Source organism: Phascolarctos cinereus, unplaced genomic scaffold, assembly GCF_003287225.1.
Source record: "Phascolarctos cinereus isolate Bilbo 61053 unplaced genomic scaffold, phaCin_HiC Scaffold_2;HRSCAF=192, whole genome shotgun sequence".
Lineage (NCBI taxonomy): Eukaryota > Metazoa > Chordata > Mammalia > Diprotodontia > Phascolarctidae > Phascolarctos > Phascolarctos cinereus.
In genome coordinates, this window is record NW_027555625.1 from 165,061,315 (window position 1) to 165,082,101 (window position 20,787).

Consider the following 20,787-nt stretch of genomic DNA (forward strand, 5'->3'; position numbering starts at 1 on the left):
CCCTGGGAAAGTCACTTAACCCCGACTGCCTCACCAAAAAGGAAAAAAAAGACTTAGTTCAACCTCTGCCATCTCCAGGAAGCCTTTTTTTCCTGTTCAACCCAGCTGCTAGTGATTTCCCCTTGAGGGCTACTTTCCATCTATTCTGTATTTATCTTATATGTATGTACTGATTCATATATGTTGTTTCCTCATTAGGATATGAGCTCCTTGGGGCAGGGATTGTTTTTACTTTTTTTAAAAAATTCCTTTCCTTTAACACAAAACCCGGCCCATAATAAGTGCTTTACTAATTGATTTATATGTGTGTTAATAGCATTATGAAATGTACTTTTCTGCCTGTGTCAAGATGATGTACTAACTCAATCATGTCAAATTATTTATTTTTTTCTAATATTGATCATTCTGGTTGAGACTCAGATGCATTTTTATTTCCCTAAATGTTGAGATTAAGAGACCTTTTCCTCTACCAAGCTGTATTGTACTCAGCACATTAATATTTTTCTGACCTTTGGTATTTTTGGTACTCTTTATTTATTTGCTGCCTTTATATCAGAGTAGAATAATATGAATGAGTACAATTGTGAGAAAATAAATTTCATGTAATACCTAGCATTTTATCATAACTGGTATGTGACATATCAGAGTTTAATTTCACTTTTAAACAAGTCTAATTATTTTTAATGGTTTACATCTGTTTTTGCTTTCATTTATGTAGTTACTGTTTAACAGCTGCTTAGCAGATTGCTGCATTAACCTAGTGTTTTTCTTGAGTTAATTGCTTTCCTAGTAGAGTTCTTTGTAATCTCCTTCCCTCATACTGTAGTATCATCTTCTTAATTTAGTGGAATGAAGGTGGTTGTGGGATAGTGTTTTATAAATTCACTGACAGAGGGTGCTGTGTGAGGGTCTACTTCATTTTTGCTTCTGAGTTTGAAGAAAAAGTACAATTTTTTTTATATTGTGTCTACTGTCAACTAAGAATTAAATATATTCCTGCAAATTTCAATATTTAGTGTTACATACAATAAACATTTTCAAGGAGAAAAGTATAGGTTATCATTCAGGGCTAATCAAAATGTTAAATGTGATGAATGAGTAAAAAAAGAAGTTAATTTTTAAACTCTCCAGTATAAAAATACAGTTGATTAGATATTCAGTTTATAAAGTGGGTAAATGGTACTCTCTATTCTCACTGATTTGGCTATTTTTTTTTCCATCAATGCAATTCACAGTTTGTCAAGTTGTATAGTCTTTGTCTACATTCTCCTACTGAGGTGCCATGTGGAATCTATCCAGTCTGCTGGAGGCTTTCTTCTATGTGTCTTTACATTTTATGTAATGTAGCATTTAGGTTGTCAGTCTGTGTTACCTCTTTCTTGCTGTATGACTAAATTCTCCTTTTCTGACCACACAGCTCCTGGATATCTTTTGTGTCACTTCTTGAGTATAGAGGTCATTGCTGAAAATATGTGACAGCCTGCTTATGCCTACTGCACATATTTCTGTTGCCCTTTGCATCATATGTGGGTTTCACTTTTTGGAAATTATAGTGGCATAATATTCAGAATAATACAACATCACCTAGATATAGAGCATTTTATTATTTCTTATTTTGTACTAGGCATTGTGGTAAACAGTGAGGATTCAAATCAAAGTAAGCTAGACAGTTTCTGTTCAAAGAGCTTACATTCTAATGAAGGAAGTCAGCATATAACAGGGAGCTGCAGAATGGAGTAGCTTGAATAGTTATGGATCTTATTAAGGAGACTCTTTCATGTTCTGAGACTTGACGTGGTAAACACAGTGCCATCCACAAAGAGGAGCACCAAAGCCTAGAGAGAGTTTTTTTAACATTATAATTTGCATTAAGGAGGCGAGATCAAATTCTTATACCTAAATAAGAAATTAATCTACATATATTTAATGACTTACCCTTGATGGATGTTGTTATATTTGTCCATTTAATTAAAAAAAAAAGATTGAGAGTCAGTATAACATAGTGTAGAGATTTGGCCTTAGGTATAGGAAGACCTGGTTTCAAGTTCCCCCTTTCAGATCTGTTGGGTGTAAGATCCTGGTCAAGTAAGTCATTTAGCTTTCTGGTGTTCTAAGCAACTTTGAGAGACTATAAAGTTTCAGAGACATCACCAATGTGCATTGGTAGAGGGAGTTTCCTTATCCAAGAGTTCCATATGTCTGTGACTAGCCAGTTATATTAGTTTATATGGTCTTGCATATCTAGGAGAAAAGGGTATTTTTTTCCTTTTTTTTTAGCATCTTCAAAGTTGCAGAACAACTTGGAACCTTGAAGAGGATCCATCTCTCTTAAAGCAACTAAATCATCTCTTTGGTGATAAAGAATTAGCCCCTGATGATAAAAAAAAATGAAAATAGCTGAGGACTGACATGAGATGGTCGATTGCTCTTCCAGGGAGAAGAAAAGGAGTACTTTAATTGATGAAAGACAATTCTTTTTATGAGGAAGTATCCTAAAGAGAAAAGAACTATAGTAATTAAAATTGGTTGTAGAGTAGTCAACAGCAGATAGTTTGATAGCTAATAGCCAGTGTTGAATAACAACTTACATTTGCATAGCATTTTAAGGTTTTCAAAGTGCATTACATATATTATCTCATTTGACCTCTGTAATATATATGTTATATATATATATATATATAAAATATATATGTTATATATAATGTTATATATATATGTTATATATATATATAACATATATATATATGTTATATATATATATAACATATATATATGTTATATATATATATATAACATATATAATCTTATTTATTGAAGTGGAAAAGAGTGAATGTACTACCAATGAAGATGAAATTAAAGCAATTATTAGGAATTATTTGCCAGTAAAACTGATAGTCTAAGAAAAATGAATTAGTATTTACAAAAAATATAAATTGTCAGATTAACAGAAGAGGAAATAGAATACCTAAATAATCTTTTCTTACAAAAATAAATTGAACATGCCATAAACATGTTCCCTAAGAAAAAAATTTCCAGGACCAGATCTATTTGCAGATGAATTCTACCAAACATTTAAGGAACATTTGATCCCAATATTATAGAAACTATTTGAAAAAATAGGTAGAGTCCTACCAAATTCCTTTTATGACACAAATGTGATTTTGATGCTTAAAACAGGGAGCATAAAAACAGAGGAAGAAAATTATAGGCTTATTTCCCTAATGAATGTTAATGCAAAAAAAATGAAATACAATACTAGCAAGGAGATTATAGCAATATATCTCAAAGATCATATACTTTGATCAGGTGGGATTTATATCAGGAATGTAGGGCTATTTCAATATTAGGAAAACTGTCAGCATAATTGACCATATCACTTAAAAAACATTAAAAATCCCATTCTTTATAATGGGAATAAACTAAGCTTGGAGCCTTCCCAGTAAGATCGGGGTGAAGCAAGGACATCCATTATCACTGCTGTTATTCAGCATTGTGTTAGAAATACTAGGTATAGCAATAAGACAAGAAAAAGAAATTGAAGAAATGAAAATGGGAAATAAAGAAACAAAACCTTAGAGAATCAACTAAAAAACTAGTTGAAACAGTTAACAATATTAGCATTGTTGAAAGATCCAAAATAAACCCATATAAATCATCAGAATTTCCGTATATTACTAACAAAACCCAACAGGAAAAGATAGAGAAATTCCATCCCACTGCAGACAATATAGAATACTTGGGAGTCTACCTGCCAAGACAAACCCTGAGACTATATGAACACCATTGCAAAGCATTTTTTATACAAATAAAGAAAGAGCTAAACATTTGAAGAAATACTAATTGCTCATGAATAGACTGAGCTAGTATATATATAAAATGACAATTTTGTCTAAATTAGCTTAATTATTTAGAGCCATACCAATCAAACTATCAAAGAATTATATTATTGATCTAGCAAAAATAGTAAGATTCATCTGGAAAAACGAAAGTTCACAAGTATCAAGGGAATCAATGAAAAAAAAATGCAAAGGAAAGGGACCTACCAGTTCCAGATTTCAAACTGTATTACAAAGTGGTAATCATTGAAACAATCTGGTACTGGCCTAGAAATAGAGTGGTGGATCAGTGGAATTGATTAGGCATACACTCTACTAGTAAATGACTATACTGATATAGTGTTTGATAAACCCAAAGATCCAAGCTTTTGGGACAAGGACTCACCATTTGACAGAGTTGCTTGGAAAACTGGAAAGCAGTTTGGTAGGAACTAGACATAGACCTACTTTTCTTACTCCTATACCAAAATAAGGTCAAAATGGGTAAATGATTTTAGACATAAAGGGTGATATCATAAATAAATTAGGAGAGCATAGAAAAATTAACCTGTCAGATCTATGGATAAGAAAAGAGTTTATGACTGAACAAGAGATAGAGAGGATCACGGGAAATAAAATGGATTTTTTTGATTGCATAAAATTAAGAAGTTTTGGCACGAGTGAAACCAATGCAACCAAAATTAGAAGGAAAGCAGGATAGTGGGCGGGGGGGGAGAATATTTAGAGCAAATGTCTCTAAAAAAGGTCTCATTTCCCAAATGTAGAGGGAACTTTGCCAAATATATAAAAAATAAGAGTCAGTCTCCAATTTATAAATGGTTGAAGGATGTGAATGGGTTGTTTTCAAAGGAAACCAGGTATCAGTAGTCACATGAAAAATGTTCTAAATCACTTTTGATTAGAGAAATGTAAATTAAAAAAGCTCTGAGGTACCACCTCACACCTGTCAGATTGGCTAAAATGACAGAAAAGGAAAATGATAAATGTTGGAGAGGATTTGGAAAATTAAATTCATTAATGTTTTGTTGATGGAGTTGTGAACTTGGAGAACAATTTTGGAGAACAATTCAGAACTTCGCCCAAAAGTTTGCATGCCCTTTGACTCAGCTATACTGCTACTTGGTCTGTATCCAAAGAGATCAAAGAACAGGAAAGAGAACCTATATGCATAAAAAATGTTTATAGCAGATCTTTTTCATGTTGACAAAGAATTAGAACTTGAGGAGATGCCCATCATTTGAGGAATGAATGAATAAATTGTTGAATATGATTGTGCTAGAATACCATTGTACTATTAGAAATGAAGAATAGTTTCAGAAAAATCTGGGAAGACTTATATGAATTGATACAAAGTGAAATGAGCAGAACCAGAAGAACATTGTACATAGTAACAATAATATTGTAACAATGATCAACTGATGAAAGACTTAGTTATTCTGATCAAGACAATGATCCAAGATAATTCCAAAGGATCCGTGATGGAAAATGCTGTCGTTATAGAGAGAACTGATGAACTCTAACTGCAGAATGAAACATACTTTTTTTCACGTTCATTATTTCTCTTGCTTTTTTTTTTCCCAGCCTGGCCAATATGGGGAATGAGTGGAGGGAGAAAAGAGAGAGAGAAATAAAATACAATAGCCCTGCAGTCTTGCATGGGGCTTTGTTTTGGGGGAAGGAAAACAGCCACCAGGTGGCATAGTGGATTGAGCACTGGGTCTGGAGTCTCCAAGACCTTTCAAATATGACCTTAGACACTTATTACTGTCCCTGAGCAAACCACTTAGCCTCTGTCTGCTTCAGTTTCTTCAACTGTAACATGAGTGTAATGATAACTTTTACCTCACCTCCCAGGGTTATTGTGAGGGTCAAATGAGATAATAATTGTGAAGTGCCTAGAACAGTGCCTGGCTCATAGTAGGTGTTGGGTGTATTTTTTCTCTCTCCTTTGTTCCCCCTCGTATCAGTTCTGTAACTATCGAGAACATATACATGGAACCTATCTATGATACTTTTAACCACACAATGTGATGGCTTTCAGAAATAGAAGTATAGGAAATTTTGTGTGTGTGTGTGTGTGTGTGTGTGTGTGTGTGTGTTTGTTTTGGATTGAGAGGGGACTGGTATTTGCTGACAGCCATGTATGCTGTAATAAATTTTGAAGGAATAGGGCTTTTTCTGTTTGTGTGAGTGTGTATTTTGGATATAGAGTTTATAGGCAGTGTGTAGGTAACTTCTGCTCTTCAGTAACCCTTAAAGACATAATAATACCACACTGAAGATAGACCAGTCAATTCAGTTCAGCAGTCTGGGGTGGGCAGTACTTTATATATACTGAAGTACATTGACAATCTTGTCATTTCACACTGAGTCTTTTATCATCTAATCTCCAGCTAGATCTGTAGTCCAGTAAATGAATTGTTGTTTGGAGCAATCACTCTTCAAGAAAAAAGTTGTAGTATGTTTAAAATATCACATTCAAGAGGTCACTTTTGTTGCAGTTGTGCTGGGGACACAAAAACCTAGAAGTAGTGGGGGATGATAACACAAAGAAGATTTGAGAAGTGGTACACAATGGGACTAGTGAGGTGGAGCCCTTGGTTAGGGCCCTAGGTGCATCCAATATTGGTATCCAAGGATTTGGTGGGTAGGAGGTGGAGACAATGATATGGCACATTTTAGATATGGCTATCAAGAAACAAAAGATCAGAAGTATAATTGGTTTAATATCTAGTTATCCAGAAAACTCTCTTATCCCGAACAGGACTGAGGGATACTTTAGCATATTTCTTGGTTTCCAGAGTTGCCATGGCCAAAGAATATATATATTTTTTTCTTTTCTTTTTCTTTTTTTTTGGCTAGGCAGTGGGATTAAGTGACTTGCCCAGGGTCACACAGCTAGTAAGTGTTATTAAGTGTTATGTGTCTGAGGCCGGATTTGAACTCAGGTCTTCCTGCATCCAGGGCCAGTGCTGTATCCACTGTGCCACCTAGCTGCCCCTCAAAGAATATGTAACTTAAGAGGAGGGAGAGAAGCTTACCGGTTTTGAGTCTTTCCACAATAGTCCAGAAAGATGACCTCTGTCAGTGAAATTCCACTTGGAGCCATTTCAGGATGCTAAAAGGTGCCAGAGATTACGCTCTGCTTGGCATGGCTTTTGAGTACACTGGGTCATCTACGCTCCCTGATGAGGCATTAGAGTAGGATTATTTTAGATTGAAAATCAGCCTCACAAGTACAAGGGAGGAGAGGGATGATTAGATCAGAGCTCCTATGAGAAAGTGATGGTTTTAGTAGACTCCAAGCTCAAGATGAGTCAAATAGTATGACTTGGCAGCCAAAAAAACCTAATGTGGTCTTATACAGCTTTATGAAAGTTACATCGTCTAAAGCAGGGGTGGGGAACCTGTGGCCTTGAGGTGACATATGGCCCTCTAGGTCCTCAAGTGTGGCCCTTTGGCTGAATCCAAACTCTGAATCACTGAGCTCTGTGAAGTTTGGATTCAATCAAAGGGCTGTACCTGAGGATCTAGAGGGCCACATGTGACCTTGAGGCTGCAGGTGCCCCACCCATGACTAGGCCAAGTGAAGTGATAGTTCTGCCTAACTCTGCCTTAGTCAGAAAGAACTTCTGTGCTCAGACTGCAGCATTTTAGGAAGGACTTTGGCACGCTGCAGTTTCTAGCAAAATCCCTCAAGACCACATATAGATGGAGGTACTGAAACAACTGGTCATATTTAGCCTAGAAAAGACAAGACTTGGCATGAACAGGATGCCTACTGATCACAATAATGCTTATTAAAAAACATTAAAATTTATACCATATCAGTAACCAATGAGTTACAGGACTGATGATGACACCATCATCTGTCCTTTCAATATTCAGGTAATGAACTTTTTGTATGAAAGGAGGCTCTGTGCCACTTGGTTTTGCTTAAATGTATTGCTTTGTGGCACGGGAACATTACTGGGAAGTGAAAACAATGTTTTTAAAAAGGCATGAAAAATAATTACAATATTTGGGGAGAAAAACTGAAGTAGATATGATGGTAATATTAAAAGTATTTAAAGGGTAGTAATGTGGAAGAAGTATTTGATTTGTTCTACTTTTCTCCACACTAGGAACCTGGATCTGGAAAGAAGCAGATTGAGGCTTGGTTTAAGGAAAAATTTGTTAGAGCTGTTTAAAGGTGAATTAGTCAGCCATAGGAGATAGTAGGTTCTTTCCTGTTACTAAAAGTCTTCATGAAAAGGTTGTATGAACATTTTTGAGGGATATGGTAGAGACCATATTCTGAGATGCTTCCTAATTTACTACTACCTTTGAGCACTGAAATCCTGTGATTCTATAAGAACAGCATATATTTAGATAACAGACCCTTCACTGCATATAACTTTATGTGGTCTTAATTCTCTTAAGAGAAAGTAAAGAAGGTGCCTGGCATATTGAGTGAACTCCTTGTGGTAGATTTGTGGGGAGACAGAGATGAGTTGCAAAGGATGAGCAGATAAAGATGGTGTGTGATCTACATCATTTGATGTTGTGATCTTCATCATTAGCCACATTCAGTGAGATCACAGATCTGTTAGAGTGTAGTCTATCTGCTTTCAGACTTTTTTGTGTTCTATCTTATACGCAACAGCTAAGAAACTTTTCCTCAAGACCATTTTCATTGGATGATTTTTCTTATCCAGGCTCTATAGTGACTATTGCCTCTTCTAAGGGTCTCCAGCTGAAACCTTCCAAGTTAAAATCTTGTTGGCAAAATCGCCTAATAAGTTGATTTATGTTTTGACTCATCTCATTAATTTTCAAATATGGTGTGCTGTAGACAATGAATCACTAGCTTTGTAATATAATTGAAGTTCTCTTGTATTGTTATCTCTTTTCTCCTTCACTGCTTCCTACTCTATCCCCTTAAAAAACAACAACAGTAACAAAACACAGAGCTCCCACTAGGGTGCTTCATTTCTCCCCCTTCCCCACCTCCTCCCACCCACTTAAAGGAAGGGAGGGAGGAAGGAAGGGGAGAAATACAATACTTCTGTATCACATAAGCAAAACAAATTCTCACATTGGTCATCACGTCTAAAAATTTATTTCTTATTCTGCTTATTAGTCCATCATGTTTCTGTCATGAGGTGGGTAGTATTCTTTATTAGTCTTCTGGAATCATGGTTGATTATTTAATCTCAGTTCTTTAGTCCTTCAGAATCGTCCATTTTTACAATATTGATATAGTAAATTGATCTTCTGATTCTATTCACTTCACTCTGCATCAATTTATATAATTCTTTTCCCAGTCTCTCTTAAATCATCTTTTACTTGTCTTAGATCACTATATTATTCCACTTTATTCTTTTATTACAATTTATTCAACCCTTCCACTATTGATGGGTATCCCCTTAGTTTCCAGTCTTTGACACCACACAAAGGGCTGCTACAAATATTTTTATACTCTTAGTTACTTCATTGCTCCCACTTGACATTCCCCAGATTGGCTACTTTGGACTTGTGGCTACCAGGTTTTCTTCTTCCTTGTATCTTTCCTTCTTTTGCTCCTATATCTTATTCCTTTAGGCTCTGGCTCTCTCTGTGATAAATGGCACAATTAGTTAATGATGCTTTCATCTTAAACCTTTCCTTTCTTACTCTTATCTTCTGGCGTGTCACTGAAACTTGACTTCCTTCTAATAAAATGTGGCATGCCTGACCACCTTTTCCAGTATTGGTTGTACTTTCACTCAGTGAAAGTAGTTGTTTGTTATTTCCTGAGAGTTGTAATATTTAATTATTTCCTTAGGCAGATTTAATTGTTTTCACTTTGTCTCCCCCATCAAATTGTAAGCTCCTTGAGGGCAAGGACTACCTGTCCTCTTTGTGTATCCCCAAAGCTTAGCACGGTGCCTGGCAAATAGTTGGCCCTTAATAAAGTGTAATTAATTGATTGATGCCTTTACATATTATTCTTTCCATTTTGCTAGATTGTTTACAATTATTTAAAAATTCAGCTTACAAAGTTGGTCTCATCTGAATTAGTCTTATTCTGTATTTCTCATAACATTGCCTTGTATTTTCCCTTCAACAAATTTGATAAACATTTAGTCCCTACCACAGTGCATGCGGTTTCTCCTGGATTAATCTATGTTGAGTTTTGATTTGTTTTCAAATCCATTCTTGTGAACTCCTTAGTTAGATTAAAGAGACTGGGGAGAATAGTATTTTCTTCTTATGTTTCACACAACAGACACAGTAGTTGCTGACTGAATAATGTGAAATTGGAATTTCATTATACATTCAGTATAGGAAGTATATGACAGAAACCTATTAAACTTTTTTATGAATATATTTTGTTTGGACACAAGAAGTAAGTTTTCAACAAACAACTATTTCCAGTTGTTGCTTCTCTTAAAAAATACAGATCTTAGTTTTGATATGGTTTCATGAGTACCATTTTTGATTGAGAAACTTTTTATTTTTATTACTATGTGTGGAGGAAAACTCATTATGAACTTTTCAAGTTTTTTAATACTTGATTTTTATAGATTGTAGTGTACAAAATAAAATTTACAAGAATAAAAATGAATACCTCCATAACTTCTAAAAGAAACATCTTTCTTTTCATCTCTCCTAACAAAGAATAAGTCACATCAATTAACTTTTTTTCATTTTTCAGTATCTAAAACCCAGCATTTTGTTTTTGACTTAAGAAATTTTCCAAAGAGTTTCTTTTATTGTCACTGGTGTGTACTTTTTTTCAAAATATATTTTACAAAATGAAATTTCTTTTGTGTAGTGGAATTTTTAGAGATAGTATTATTGTGATCTATTCAATTTAACTATCAGTTTAATTATTAAGCACCTGATATATGCCAGGTACTATGTTAGCTGCTGTAGAAAGAAAGACAGTATTAAGAACAGTTCCTTCCCTTGAAGAACCTTATCTTCTACTGGGAGTAAGTAACATGTATATAGAAAAGTACATTTAAAGTGAAGACAAAGTAACTATTTTTAGGAGAGAACACTTAAGAACTAGAGAAGTCAAGACAGGATTTGCATAAGGATTTACCTAAGCTAGAGACTTGAAAGGAGGTAGAGATTCCAAGAGTTGGGAAAGCATTCCAGGAATGGAGACAACCTGTGCAAAAAGATTAAGTGGGAATTGGCATGTGTTGTACAGGGAATAACAAGTAGTCAGTATAGCTGAAGCTTCAACACTCAAAGTGAGTGTTGTGAAATAAGTGTGGAAATGTTGGCTGCAGCTGGCTTGTGAAGGACTTTGAGTGCCAAACTGAAATTTTTAACTTAGACTTAGAGGCATTGAAGAACTCCTGAAGGTCTTCAGGGAAATGACAGGACCACTCTGTTTCAGTAATAAAACACCTTTGTGGAGGATGGATTACTTAGGGGAGAGACTTAAGCAAGTATAATAAATGAGGCTATTGTAATAGCTGAGGTGATGGGTAATAGTATCCTGAACTAGGATGACTGGTGTGAATGGAGAAGAGGGTAGGGAGGTGAAATATGTTTTCAAGGGTGAATGGACAAAACCTAGCACTGATTAGCTTTGTGAGGCTGAGTGAGGGAAAAGGAAGTATCAAGGATGGCAACAAGGTTCAAAACCCAAGTGACTAGAAAGATATTAATGCTGTTGACAGAAAAAGGGAAGTTAGAATATAATGGTCTACGTTTCAAAGGATATTCTAGGTGTCAAGGAGCCATATATTATAAACATCAAATACATGGGAAAGGATAGGGTCAGAAAGACTGGTTTGTCGTGATAAAGGATTGCAGAAATGCTAGGAGAACTGAACTCCAATTTCAGCCATCATTTACTTCAGGATAATATTATGGTCAGGAGGTTGGTTCACTTCTGTATCTCCTTTGTAAAAGTTATTCCTTAATTTGTGTAAATGTTATTGAGGTTAAAAAATTCTTATGGATAAAAAAAATTAAATAAAATCTATATGTCATTTAACTAGAGTACAGTGGAGGGCAAAATTTCTAGAAGTGTAATGTTTCCAAATAATCATTATCTTTTCTTTAGTTTTGAGTAATTCACCATTCTTTAAACATAATTTTAATATGCTTTTAATATTTTTATAGGATTCAGTCTAGCAGCCTTTAAAAGAAACAAGAGGAAGTTAGAGCTGGCAGAAAGGGTGGAAACAGATCTCATTCAACTAAAGAAAAGAAGACAATCAAGTGAAAAGGTTAGGAGGTGTTTGAAACAAGTATAATATACTGTATAAATTACAAATATAATTATTGTGAAATATTTTAAGGGGTATTTACATTTGTTACCTTTCTGGAGCTTACTTTTCACTACACATAAGCCACTTGAACTGATGTTTGTAAGTAGTATAAAGTGTAGTAGTTTATGTATATAATTTGTATATTTTTGTATAGTTGCCTGCATATCAAGGGTATACTTATTTCTATACAATTCAACAAGCATTTTAAAGTACCCACTATGTACTAGAGCACTGTGTTGCGTGCTAGGGATATAAAATATCCCCTGCTTTTAAAGAATTTATATACTGATAGGGGAAACAGCATATCCAGAAATGAGTAAGCATAAATATATACAAAGTAAATATGAAGTAATTTTGGGGGTGGTGGTGGTGAACACTAACAATTGGGGATAGTCAGAGAAGGCTTCTTGTAGTAGTTGCCACTTGGACTAAGCCAGGAAAATGGAGATAGAAATCTCAAGAGGTGGATATGAAGAGGGAGAGCATTCCGGGAATGGGAGACAACTAATGCAAAGGGAGGGATGGCATGTCTTGTACAGAGAACAGCAAGTAGGCTGACAACATTTGGAATGTATGGAGAAGACAAATGTCAAGATGTTGTGGAGGTAAAATCAAGACTTTGCATCTTATTGATTGTGGAGGATGAGGAAGAGGGAAGTGTCAAGGATAGTTCCAGTGTTGTAAACCTGAGTGATTGGAAGCATAACGTGCACTCCACAGAAATAATGAAGCAGTTATTAAATTATGTGTTTAGCAGTACACTGTGTTTGAACACCATAAAATTGTAAGATGGCAGCATAAGACATTAAGAAAAGAAAAACGATTAGGAAGTTGATGTAATAGTTATATTTTAAATATTGAAAGTAAATCTGACAAAATGAAAAAAATATTGGTTAACATTTAAACCTGGGTTTAATATGGTGATTTCAAGGCATACCTATTTTCAGGAAGGGAAAGAGCAATAATAGAGGGTGATTGCCCTGTGCTAGATCTTTCCTAATCTGTATCTCTGTTTTATTCCTGTGCCCTGTTCTTGAATGCAAGTAAAGTCTGCTTATGGGGAATGTGAAGAGGTAAATATTCAACTCCACATTAGAATACTAGTATATGTACCCCTCCCCTTTCCAGTAATATCTCAGTACATATCTTCTCTCTTATATTTATATTTCCAGTAGAAATGTAAAAAAAAATTCTTTTAAATGTTGCCTTCTGAAATTTGATAATATGGTAAATGTATGTATTTTCTTATGTTTTTAATATTGCTTTGACATCTTTTTGGGATTCCTCTTGTATTTTTTGCTGTTTTCTCAATTCATTTCTGTTTTGTAATAATAATAGCAATAGTAGTAGTAATAGTAGTTAGTAGAAGTAGTGGTAGTAGTAGTAGTGGTAGTAGTAGTAGTAGTAGTAGTAGTAGTAGTGGTAGTAACAGTAGTTACAGCAGTAGCAGTAGCTGCTTGCATGGTCAAGTAATACAACCTTTATGAGCCTTAGTTTTCTCATCTATAAAAGGAGGATAACAACAATATCTACTTCATGGGGGAGTTGTGAATCTTAAATAATGATGTATTTAAAGCACTTTAAAAACATTACAATGATACATAAATGCCCACTCTACTCTGCTTATCATTATGATAATCACTAGTTTCCTTCTGGATTCAGATTTGTCAACCCTTTACTGATCTATCTGGTAGCTAGTACTTTTCTTCCTCAATTTATCTTGTATGTACCTATTGGTTTTACAGAAGATAGCCAGAATTCAGACACTGTTTTTCAGTTTTCCTTTTATATCTCTAGCATCTAACATAGGAAACACTTAATAAATGCTTGCTGACTTGACTTGAATTGGATTAGCATAGTCAATGAAAGTGGAATTTACTTTTGTGTTACTCAGCAACCCTTTAAATGAATTACTTTTTTCTTTTTTTGTGGGTTTTTCACATTGCAGTATGTTTTGTGTTTATAAAGTCTAGGAAAGGTAGAGTTACCATTTGTGTGTGTGTGTGTGTGTGTGTGTGTATATACATATAAATATATATATATATGTATATATATATATGTATGTATATATATGTATATATATGATAACCTGCCATATGGAATAATGAACAAATTCATGAGTTTTGCTTGTGTATACTTGAATTCCAAAGATGAAATGTTAATTCATTTGTCAAATTTAGTCCTTGATCAGAATTGTTTCCATTTCAAATAGTTGATTGACCTTGGCTCTCGAGTGTGAATTGTAAGGATTATGAAATTCAAACATTTGTGGAATGTAAGCACTGTTTTATTTATTAATTCTCACTAATGGTCTGTAATCAAGGCACAAGATGTTAGATTTTTAAAAAGAAACCATAAGTTTCTTTGAATTGTAAACAAAGGATGATTTATTAACTGACTTATTATTCTCCTTCCCATGGTCTGTATTGCAAATGTCAAGTGTGTACCTTGAAATGCAAAGAAACAATTCATATTTCATCTGGATTGGGTTTAAGGTTAAGTTACTTTAGATCTACATTCTGCAAGTGTCATGCATTCTGTATTTCCTATTATCCTGCAAGACAGCTGTCCTCAAAGCCAATTAAGTTCTACCAGCTGAGTTTTGAGGCTGACCTGGTCTACTATGGTGGCACATGCACTCTCAAACCCATCTCCCCATAGCTAGTAGGCACTTCTAACATGGAGTATGAATCGTTTCCCTTTGGGAAAGTTAAAAATAGTACTCTCATGTAAGAAATTGTTCATATTATTCTGAGTGTCTCAGATAGTGGCTATTTGAATTTTCTAAATACATGGAGAATAATACTTTTGATCAAGAGCTGATTAGAGCTAGCTTAAGAGAATTCAAAGACATTGGTTATGTGGTCACGTAGAGTCACTTGAAAAGTAGGCATACAAATTTAGATTGGGAGTTCTTCTACCTCTCATGCCCTCATACATGCCATGTCAACTTTGCATATAAAATCTTTGCTGAATTGAAATTTACATAGCTGTTTTAACTTAATGATTGAAGTTCAAATTGAAATGAGAAGCTAAGGGAACAGGCATGGCCAGACACTTGAATTTTAAGTAGAGCTTGTCTGCTGCCACAGAAAACAGACTGAGAGACAATAGTAGAGGAATGTGTATGGGATATAGATATGAAGCACTAACAGGGACTATCCAATATTGCCTATATTTGTATATGGTTGGAGCTTTTCTGTTGTTACTTTACCAGTATTCATATTCATCCCACTTTTAAGGTTTTTCTCAAAATGTAGTTTTCTATTTGTAGATCAAAGGATTTGTATTGCTTTGCAAGCAATAATGCCTTCAAACCACTTATTTCATTATATCATCTGTCAAGTTGAACTTTGAAGAACTCATTTAAAGTGATATAGTATTCGTGATCAAATATGAAAGTTCAACTAAAATTCAATTCTCTCATGAAATATTTTAGTCTGAAGTATTTTGAAATAGTAGAATACTATGAAATACTAGGAATATGAAAGTTTCAGATGAATAACAATCTTTCCTTAAGTGTACATAAAAGGAGTTCTGTCCCATTTGAAAAGATGAACATTGTATATTTTGGTTTGTGCAAAACTCCTTTCAAAGGAAGAGTACTCAATATTCCAAGTATTATTAAGTATTATTTTATCTAAAATGTATTTTCTGTTATTTGTGTTTGCATTTTTATTAGCTTACTTTGCGTTCTGTGCACTTTTTCTTGCATGTAATTGTTCAGACTGCTTTCATTTTTCAATTTTGACCAAATTTGTTATAATAAACGTGCCTTTTCTGTCTTCCAAGCATTATGTTGTAGGTTGTACTTCTTTTATGTACAAAGTTATATATTTTTTTAAAATCCAGGTTAATCAAAAAAGGAAGCAGAATTCACAGTGATGTATCTTTATTTTGAATAGTTGTTGATGCACATGATTTGGTCATTGTTTACAAAGTAATGTTACCATCTGCCTTCATGTGTTTAACACTCTGCTAGTACATAAATATGTAGTTTGTCATGGGGTTCAAAATCAATAGTTGGATCATGAAATGATACTATGTATTTTACTAGTGGCTAACCAGGTTCACTCTTTTAAAACTCATAAATAAACAAATAAGCATGTCATGAAGCATTGATTAATTGTTTTCTATGTGCACAATATACTAGGTGACATGTGAGGACATTGATAGGAAGACAAATAGTAAATTATCCTTATTTTCAAGGAGCTTAGCACAGCCTTGTCCATTAATAAGGTTGTTTTAGTGATTCAGCACTATTTTCTGTAGAGTGTTATTTCACAGTGGTTATGTTTCATAGCCCCTGGAACCTAACTTAAAAGAAATATTATCATCTTTATTTGTTTTGGAATGACACTACTGTTTCTTGTTTCTCTGCTCAACTTTCTCCTTTCTTCTTGGTCTCTTTTATAGAAACTTCATCCATCAACACTATTAACTGTTGGTGCACCTCAAGGCTCTATCCTGAGTGATCTTTTTTCTTTCTATACAGAACATCCATACATATTTCAAATTCAACATATATAAAGGAGAACACATCCAACCCCCCCCAAAAAATCTCCCTCCCAAACTTCCTCATTATTGTTAAGGAAACCATCATCCTTAGCCTCGTCCTTAACTGCTCATTGTAACTCACCCCACATGTACTAGTCAATTGCCAAATCTGTTATTTCTAATTTCCACAACATCTCTTTACCTATGTCTCCTCTCTACAAACATAAGTTCAGGTGTTCATCACTTTTTGTTAGACTATTGAAATAACCTAATTTGTTTCCTTGGGTCAGGTCTCAGCCCACTACAAACCATCCTCAATATATCTGCCAAAGGAAATTTCCTAAAGTACGTATCTGACCTTTTCACTCAATACAGTCCAGTGGTTCCCTGTTATCTTTAGGAATCAAAGAAAATATCCACTGGCATTTAAAGATCCTCATAGCCTGATTTTGTCCCACCTTTCCAGTTTTCTTATACATCACTCTCTTCTGAGCACTCTGTGATCTAACCTTTCTGGCTTACTTGCTCTTCTTTACCTGGACCACTCCACCTCCTGTCCTTGTACCTTTGAGTTGGCCATTCTTCATGACTAAAATCTTCTCCATCCTCTCTTCTACCTCTTAGCATCCTTTCCTTCAAGACTCAACTCTAATGATACCATCTGCAGGAGGAATTTTTGTCTCCTCAACTGCTTGTACCTTTCTTTCTAAGATTTACCTTGTATTTGTTTTTTGTGTATCTTGTAAGTACCTGTATACAGTCAGTCCTCAACTTGCACAGAGGTAATGTTCGTTGAAAATGGGCTGAAAGTAAAAAACACAAGTGTTGATCCCCTATGGGAAATAGAGGAGTTAGGTTCCCATGATGACCAAAAACTGTAATCTTTCTCTAGAGATCACTGAAAATGTGCTTTTCTGCATACAATTCTTTATAACAAAACATTAGTTGTGATAACATGCACAGTTTCTGATAACCATGAAATAATCCATAATATTCTGGGTAGAGGAGAGGTACACAGAATGGGATGAGAAGAGGCAGGGGTAGTGATATGAGAAGTCCCATGCAGGGCAGTTTGGTTACCCCAAGTCAGGTGCTGCTCTCCATGGGTGAATGCTGTAGAGGGGCAGACCACGCTGCTCCATGACCCAAGATGGACTGTTCCAGGCTCCACTCCATGCAGGCATGGCACAGATATTAGGGAAGAAAAGACACTCAGTGAGCATGAATCATGCCTCTCATTTTTCCTCTCCTGCACAAACATGGTTCTCAACACAAAAGTGAAAATGGGGTTACTAATAAAATCCCAAGAATGTTAGAAGTCAGGAAAGTTAGATGCATGAATGTTGAAGCCTGACTGTATGTATATATTCTCTCTCTCATTAGCATGTAAGCTGTTTGAGGGCAGGAACTATAATTCCTTTTTCTTTTTATCTCCATCACTTCTTTTGGTGGGGGTGGGAAGGAGGATAGGCAGTGGGGTTAAGTGACTTGCCCAGGGTCACACAGCTAGTAAGTATTTTTGTGTGACTGGAGCTGGATTTGAACTCAGGTCCTCCTGAATTCAGGGCCGGTGCTGTATCCACTGAGCTAACTAGCTGCCACTCTCCATCACTTTTGGAGCAAAATAAGCACCTAGTAAATGCTTGTTGATTGATTGAAATAGTTAACTCACTGACTGACTATAGTCCTTTGAGGGTTTCCCACAGACCCAGGATAATGCTTGGTAAGAATTGCCCTAGAAAGGAACTCCTTTTATTGAGAGACAAAGTCAAAATCAAATGAGTGTCAAAACATATACTTAACATAAATTTTGAAAAGCTGCCTTTGAATATGACTAGAAAGAAGTGGCTTTATTTTTAGATCATTTGAAGGTTGTTGAAGGGGCATTGCTTATTTGTTACATTTTTGAGATTTTAAGCATTTCTCCACCTGGATCCCCAATTTTGCCATTTCTTCAAAAATGACTCAGTAGGTAGGTGGCATAGTAGATAGAGTACTGGGCCAGGAGTCAGGAAGACTTGAGTAGCTAATCATATCTCAGGTTCTTATTAGCTGTGTGACTCTGGGCAAGTCATTTATCAAAATAATACCTACCTCCCAGGGTTATAAAAATCAAATGAGATAACATTTGTAAAACCTTAGTGCTGTGCCTGCACATAGTAGGCACTTAATAAATGCTTGTTCCCTTCCCTTCCCCCCAGTAACCATTGATTTTAATGTACATAGAAATTCTTTGTTTGCTCCCATCATTTTTATGAAATAGTGTTTTAATTAATTGAACTAAGTTTTTTATCTAAACTTGTATATGGGAGGGAGGGAGGGAGGGAGGGAGGGGGAGAGAGAGAGAGAGAGAGAGAGAGAGAGAGAGAGAGAGAGAGAGAGAGAGAGAGAGAGAGAGAGAGAGAATGGGAGAAGAATTAAAGATAATCAAGTCATTTCTGTTGTGATTTTTTTTCACTCATCAATTTCCAATGAACAAATTGTGAAGATCTTTTCATTGCCTTTGGTTATTTGGCATAGGACTGTGTGTTCAAAACCACTCTAAAAGGATACAGCGACTTTTAATTTTATGTTCTTTAGCTACCACATAGGGGTAAACCAAATTGGCCACATGCTTTAGAAGGGGAAATGTTGAGTCTTGCTTTGTGTGCTTCATATAAATATATTCAGTTCTTTTGAAGTATATTGTGGGTAACAAATTTTTTCTTTTATCCTCCATCTTGAAATTATTATGTAAACACTTAACTGTATCATACTAAATCATTGTACTTTTTGGGTGAGAGGTAGGTTAAGATCAAAGAAAACACATACACAAAAATACCAATGTATTTCTCTCAGCTTTTTTCTATTTTTACTTGTGTCTATGAATATATGTATGTAAAAGGATAATTAGTATATTTCAGAAATTGAATAACAGTTTGACTCAGAGTTTTTGTGGTCTTCCTTGAGGAGATGGCTAATGAGCAGTAAAAAATCAAGCAAAAACAAAACTTTCAGTTTGACTGCCTTTTTTCCATTTTAAGTATTTTGTTTTCTGAGAATATCTGAAAATACTAGCTTTAGAATTAACTTATTATTGTTGTTGTTGTTGTGGTTGTTTTCATGATTGTTTTTAGGATTTTAAATCATGTTTTATGAACTTTACTTTCTTTTAAAATATCAATTTTATTTAATAAAAATATATATGTACAAATTAAAATATAAATTTTGTTTTACAAGTACCTTTGCCATGCATAGAAATGGTTAATTTCTATTACTAGCTATTACTAATTTCTATAACTTTCTTTGTGTTATCTTTACAGATTTTAGCAGATAAATAAATCTGCCATTTTAATTGAGGTGTTCCAAAATTCCAACATATTACAATTTCACATTATTTTATAGCATAATATACAGATAGTATCATATCCCAATATCTTAAAATAGGATAGTTTTGTAGTAGAACTATTAATTTGTAATGCAATTTGATATGAAAAAAGTTTTTTTTCTTTTCAAACTTTCAGCCATTGTTCAAGCAAGAAATTGAGACAAGGACTCGGTCTTGTTAGAGTACTATAGGTGGTTTACATTACTTACAGAGTATAAACTAATAATTTTTTAGTAAATTTTGTGATGTCTCTGTTACTTAAAAATATTTTAGAGAGTTACATGTATTGAGAGGAAAGGATTCAGAATAAGTTTCCTTAGTTTTGGTTCTAAATCTGTCTTAAATATATGGCAGCAATCTTTTTTGTTACAGTTCAAGGGGCAATAAGTATAGATGTTCTGTGTTAAATCTAGCAGCTGATTTATTTTAAATCAATATTAATAGTAAACAATATTAATAGTTTTCCTTGATGATCTTCATAATTACCTCTCTCCCCAATCTGTAGAGGCTGCCACCTAAATCTTGTAGTAATAATCAAGAAAGAGGTTGTTTTCCATTTTAAATTTTATTACTAAACATAAGCAAGTACCAAGTTTATTTCTTCCTGACTTTAACTCTTTCCCCCCATTAGCATCAGAATTATTATGCTATTTTTGAAAACATTTATAAAAAACAACATTAGTTAGTTTTTATATTCTAGATTCTTGAGGGAGACCATCAGTTGAATTCTTTGTCCGATTTCCTTGGCATGAAGATTGCTTTGGTACTTGGCTTGAACCGTGTCTTTATTTCCAGGAGCCCAAGTAACCTTTCCCCAGATCACTTCTGT

The 20,787-nt window shown here is 34.5% G+C and overlaps 1 protein-coding gene across 4 annotated transcripts in view; it reads left to right on the plus strand.

The window, feature by feature from the left end:
• Nucleotides 1-20,787, plus strand: part of TASP1 (taspase 1) — a 277,878-nt gene that overhangs the window by 69,864 nt on the left and 187,227 nt on the right. For all 4 annotated transcript variants that reach the window (XM_020986166.2, XM_078149716.1, XM_020986172.2 and 1 more), the window contains one exon: nucleotides 11,946-12,052. In XM_020986166.2, the coding sequence (XP_020841825.1) occupies nucleotides 11,946-12,052 (107 nt within the window). The remainder of the gene's footprint in view (nucleotides 1-11,945; nucleotides 12,053-20,787) is intronic.